Genomic DNA, 5,762 nt, shown 5'->3' on the forward strand with positions numbered 1-5,762 from the left:
TCTGTGAAATCCAGTGGTGGTTTTGGAAATCTTGTGTGTCAGTAATTCAAGATTTTGGGGGAAACCTCTGTGAAATCCAGTGGTGATTTTGGAAAACTCTAAATGAACCATCAAGAATTTGGGAAAGGGGAGAGAAGGGAGGAAAAGGAGGCATTCAAGGGGTATTTTTATATTTAAAACCAGCCACAAAACCCCCTAAAGAACCTTCTGTTATTCACAAGTTAAAAGGGGTAAAACCTTTCTGTACCTGGTAAAAATTCTCTGCTTCACTTTCCACCTGCTGAAGTGCAGGAAAATCCTTGGATTACAAGGATGGAAAGCTGTGTGCATGTTTACCTGTCCTGGTCAGTCCTGGTGTAGGTAAAATGTTTAAAATCACTGCCACAACTCAGGTTTTAGACTCACAGGTTGTGTTTGGGCTGGAATTTTCTCCTTTTTGTGAAAAAAAAATCAATGTATTCCCCACCAAAAATCAAGATATTCCTCCCACCAGGAAGGAAAGGCCTGGGCTCCATTGTGTGTCCCAATAATTACATTTTTTTTTTTCCCTCTTCCTCACTCTTAGGTCACTTAGATGCCCTTCTGAGGGGTCTGGTTTTGGGAAAACTGGGAAAAGCTGGGCACAAGGCAACGTTAGAAGAGGCCCGACGCCGGTTTAAGGACCACGTGGAAGGAAAACACATCCTGTCAGCTGACCTGAGGAGTCCTGTAGGTTACTGCTGCCCCAAAACGCTGTCCCCACTCCCAAAAATAGGGAATTAGAGGAAAACCAGTGTGGAGGGGTGAGACCAACTGGTTTGGGTGGAGGTGGTGGGAGCTGGTCCTATGAGGAGAGGCTGAGGGAGCTGGGGTTGTTCAGTCTGGAGAAGAGAAGGCTTGGAGGTGACCTCATCACTCTCTTCAACTCCCTGAAGGGAGGTTATAGCCAGGTGGGGGTTGGTCTCTTCTCCCAGGCAACCAACAATAGGACAAGGGGACATGGGCTCAAGCTCTGCCAGGGGAGGTTTAGGTTGGATGTTAGGAAGAAATTCTTTACAGAGAGGGTTATCAGGCATTGGAACAGCCTACCCAGAGAGGTGGTGGATTCACCATCCCTGGAGGTTTTTAAAAAGAGATTGGACGTGGCCCTTAGTGCCATGATATAGTAACTGGAGTTGGATCAGGGGTTGGACTTGATGATCTTGGAGGTCTTTTCCAACCCAATCTGTTCTATGATTCTATGAGCTCGGCTCAGTCCGAAGCTTGGATCAGCTCCCGAAGGAGATGGTCCTGGGGAGGATGAAATGTCCCTGGATCTGCCATCCCGGGGTTTTGCTGTGGTTGGAATTGCCAAAATTGTGCTGAGGTTGAGGGGGAAAAAGTGAAGGAGTTGGAGCATCTCTGCAATCCAGTTTTAAAACACACACGGGGGTCAGTGCTGGGCGAGTTCCCTGGGGTGAATTCTGACCCCAGTGTGCACAAACTGTCCCATTCCTGGCAGTTCCAAAGGCATTCCTGGGGGTTTTTTGCTCTCTCCTAGGTCTATGTGACGGTGCTGAAGCACGGGGACAGCTCTACTTTGGACACCATGCTGAAGGTGGGTTCCCACTCAAACCCAGACTCAACATCTCGCCCCAAAAGCTCCTCTGGGATGTGTTTTATCCATCCCCAGGCTCAGCCCCTGCTCCCTGCCTGGTGTCAAATTGCCACCTAGTGGAGTGTCCCAGCACTCCTTTTGGGATCCTTCCTCCCTGCTGGAGGGACACTTGACCTTCTAAACTACTTGACCTTTACATAAACAGCGATGCAAATCAGTTTATTACCAATTTAATTTGTGCTCGTGGACACGGGATGAGTCTGTGGTGGGGGAATAACTGCAGGGTGAGTCCCCAGCCAGGTCAATTTGTCACCTATTGGGCTGGAAGATTAATTAGCAGCTCTGCCATACCCAGGGAGTCCATTAGGGGAGAAGTCAGCCTTTTTTATTTTATATTTTAACTCTCTTCCCTTTGGCCCTGAAGCTCCACAAGCAGGCAGACATGCAGGAGGAGAAGAACAGAATTGAACGTGTTCTCGGAGCCATCTCTCAGCCAGAACTGATTCAAAAAGTTCTCACCTTTGCACTTTCAGTAAGTTCTTGGGAAAGCTGCTGGACAGTAGGATAATCACAATAATTATAGTAATAATCCTAATATTAGGGTATTCCTTCAGGGTACTGTATAACCCTTACATTGTGGGAGTGGCAAGTGTGTTCAGAGCACTTGGGGGTACAGCAGTGTGAGGATAAAATGTGTTAAACCAGGAGAAATTATCTTAATTATTAAGTCTTTGAATTGCATCTTAAAACTCTTCTTAGGGATTTTTTTTTTTTTTAATTAACAGATTTGAGTTGTACCTTAAAATTTTTAGGGGGGGAAAAAAAAAAAAAGCTTTTATTGCCAGCTTGAGGTGTAGAAATGCACAAGGCAGGGAAAAGCACAAAGCCAACGTGCTGGATTTGTTGGAGCAGTGTGGAATATTCCTTGTTTTTTCCCATCCCCAGGAAGAGGTACGTCCCCAGGACACGGTGTCGGTGATCGGAGGAGTTGCTGGAGGCAGCAAGCAGGGCAGGAAAGCTGCTTGGAAATTTGTAAGGGACAACTGGGAGGAACTTTATAACCGATACCAAGGGGGATTCTTGATATCCAGACTAATAAAGGTACGTGCAGGGCTGAGGAAGGAGCCAGACCCAAACTGTCCTGTGGGAAGTGCTGGAGGCTCTCCCTTGGCTCACGCTGGTTTTTTTTTCCCCTTCAGCTCACAGTGGATGGATTTGCAAATGATAAAATGGCTGCAGAAGTGAAGGTAAGAGCCATTAATTAAAGAAGTGGTTAATTAATCCGTGACAATCCCCCTGTGAGCACTGAGGGCAGAGCCAGGAGTTTCCATGTGGATTCTGGTGCTGGGCTGTGGCTCTGCCCGGTTCTGCCCCCGAGCTGCACTGCTTTGGGTTGGATCCAACATCACTGGAACTCCTTCAATTGGCATTTTCCAAGCAATGTGCAATTCCAGTGATTTCTCTTTCCTTCTTTTGAGCTTTGATAAAACCCAGCAGGGATTGGCAGCAGTTCTGAGCCTCCCTGAGTTCCACCCCGAGCTGGGGCTCGTCCTCCCCAGACTGACAGGACACGTTTGGGGCTCCCTGGGGTGACAGCCAGGGGGAATTCCTGGCAGGAATTGGCTCGGTTCCACCCTCTGCTCCAAGTTTTCTGTGCTGTGTACAAGGGCAAGGCTTTGGCCCAGGCAGATCAGTGTCTTTGCAGAGTCTGTCTTGGGCTGGGGGCTCAAGGAGTTGTGATTTTGTTGCACCCCCTTGTCTCGGTGGAGTTCTGAGAAGGGGTGTGGGCTTGATGATTTATTCTTTTACAAGAATGACTTCTTGGAGGAAGAAACCTAAAAATGTGGCCCTTAATTTTGGCTTTCCTGGTAGGAAAATACTCGGGAGGAATTCTTATTCCAAAGATCAGCTGAGCCATGAGCTCACTCTGCCCTTTTTACCATCTAGTGATTTTAGGAAAGATTTAATAGCTCAAGTGATTTGACAGAGAAATCCTGCCACTATAGTTAGGTGGTTTTTTTTTTCTTAAAAAACACTTTGCAAAACATCTACCAGAAAAATCCTCCCTGACTAAATCCCAGCTCCTTTCCAAGAGAGCTCCCTGAGCCAGCACAGCGAGCTCTGAGCGGAGCACTTCACGTGGCTGAGCCTCCGTGTCACCTTGTGGCTACACTAGTGTGAGGAGCTCTGCCAAATCCCGGGAAAAGCTGCTTGGATGGAGGCAGGGACGGCTCCTGGCTGTGCCAGCTCCTTCTCCTTCAGCCCATTGGAAAATGCAAAGTCACAGCAGCCTCTGGGGAAGCTCCTCCAGCCTCAGCCGCTGGCGGGGGGATCGATGGTGTTGGTGCTGGAGGAGGAAATGTGAGACTATCCAGCAAAACTGCTGGGCCTTTGGAGGTTGTTCCACAGCTTGGAAAGAGGCCTGGGAGGAGCGCTGGGAAACCTGATCCCGGGACAAATGCTTGAGCACAGTGGCCTCAGGCTTCCCCCACAGCTCCTTCGGGTGTCCCGAAATACCCGCTGGACCTGCTGCCTGGGGGGCTGGATTCGGCTCCTCGGGGCCACGTGCTGTCCCTGCAGCAAGGACAGGGCAGGGCAGGAGGGGGCTGGCTCATGGAAAAGCCACTGTGGCTTTCCTTTAGCATGGGAATGGAGGGAATTTGCTGTGCCTGCTCCCTGTTTGGGATCATACACCCTGCAAACTCAGCGAGGTTTTCGGTCTGTGCCGGTCCGGCCTCACCTTGAGCTCTGGGGGCAGTTCTGGGTGCCACGAGATAAGATGGATCTAAAGCTGTTGGAGAGTGTCCAAAGGAGGGACCCAAGGATGGGGAAGGGCCTTGAGGGGAAGCTGAGGGTGAGGGCACTTGGTTTGTTCAGCTGGAGAAGAGAAGACTGAGGGTCCGCAGCTTCCTCCCGAGGGGCAGCTCCGGTCTCTGCTCTGTGTGAGCAGGGACAGCACCCAGGGAATGGCTGGAGCTGTGTCAGGGGGGGCTTAGGCTGGATTTTGGGAAAAGGTTCTTCCCCCAAAAGGTGGTTGGGCACTGACCAGGCTCCCCAGGGCAGTGGGCACAGCCCCAAGGCTGCCAGAGCTCCAGGAGCGTTTGGACAACACCCTCAGGGATTGTTGGGGTGTCTGTGCAGCACCAGTTGTATTGGTTACAGGCTGAGTTCAGTTTGTAAATATAACTCCAAAACACTAAATAACTGCCAACACTTGTTAATTGTTCTTGTTAATACTTTGTGAGCTGCCAGTGATTTGATTCAGTAACCTCCTGACAGGAGGGGGGAGCCAGGTGGGGGGCAACAGGACAAGAGGGCACAGCCTTGAGCTCCACCAGGGGACGTTTAGGGTGGACTTTAGGAAGAAGTTCTTCACAGAAAGGGTGACTGGGCTTTGGAATGGGCTGCCCAGGGAGGTGGCAGAGTCACCTGTGTCCTCTGTTGTCATAGATGCCATCCCACACTGAGGAGTAGGTAGTGTCACTGGTACATGGCAGCCATTTAGGAAGAACAGGCATGGAAGGGAATGGCTGAAATTCTCACGCGCTGTTGTAAGTGTAAAGATGACATGACAGGGCCTAGGAGGAGACCCTGGTTGATATGAATATCATAGCTGAGGATCAGGATTAGAATCCCCCTTGCAGACATTACAGACACACATCAGCTGAGACAGCTGTTTAAGGTGAGACTGGACGTGGCATCAGTGCCACGCTCTGGGAACCGGGGCGGGGTTGGCACAAGGGTCGGACTCCACCATCTCAGAGGCGGCCGATTCCGTGATTCTGTGACCTCAAAAGCCCAATTCCTGTTTTACCCTCACCCCATTTGGATTCCCATTTTACCCTCACCCCGTTTCGATTCCTGTTTTATCCTCACCCTGTTTTGATTCCTGTTTTACCCTCACCCCATTTGGATTCCTGTTTTATCCTCACCCCGTTTGGATTCCCGTTTTACCCTCACCCCGTTTGGATTCCTGTTTTACCCTCACCCTGTTTCGATTCCCATTTTATCCTCAACTTGTTTCAATTCCTGTTTTATCCTCACCCCGTTTCAATTCCTGTTTTACCCTCACCCTGTTTCGATCCCCGTTTTCCCTCACCCCGTCTGGATCCCCGTTTTCCCCTCACCCCATTTCGATTCCCATTTCCCCTCACCCCGTCTGGATCCCCGTTTTCCCCTCACTCCA

General features: G+C 50.1%; 1 protein-coding gene across 1 annotated transcript; it reads left to right on the forward strand.

Annotated features, from left to right (window-relative positions):
- Positions 1-565: 565 nt before the first annotated feature.
- LOC113940414 (puromycin-sensitive aminopeptidase-like) lies at positions 566-2,906 on the forward strand (the record flags this gene model as incomplete). The annotated part of the gene is made up of 5 exons (XM_027631557.1): positions 566-708; positions 1,520-1,576; positions 2,001-2,108; positions 2,522-2,677; positions 2,776-2,906. Coding segments are annotated over 5 exons (530 nt in total), but the record flags the coding sequence as incomplete, so codon positions are not given.
- Positions 2,907-5,762: the final 2,856 nt, after the last annotated feature.

The sequence above is a fragment of the Corapipo altera genome, unplaced genomic scaffold (assembly GCF_003945725.1).
Source record: "Corapipo altera isolate COAL_440 unplaced genomic scaffold, ASM394572v1 128951, whole genome shotgun sequence".
Lineage (NCBI taxonomy): Eukaryota > Metazoa > Chordata > Aves > Passeriformes > Pipridae > Corapipo > Corapipo altera.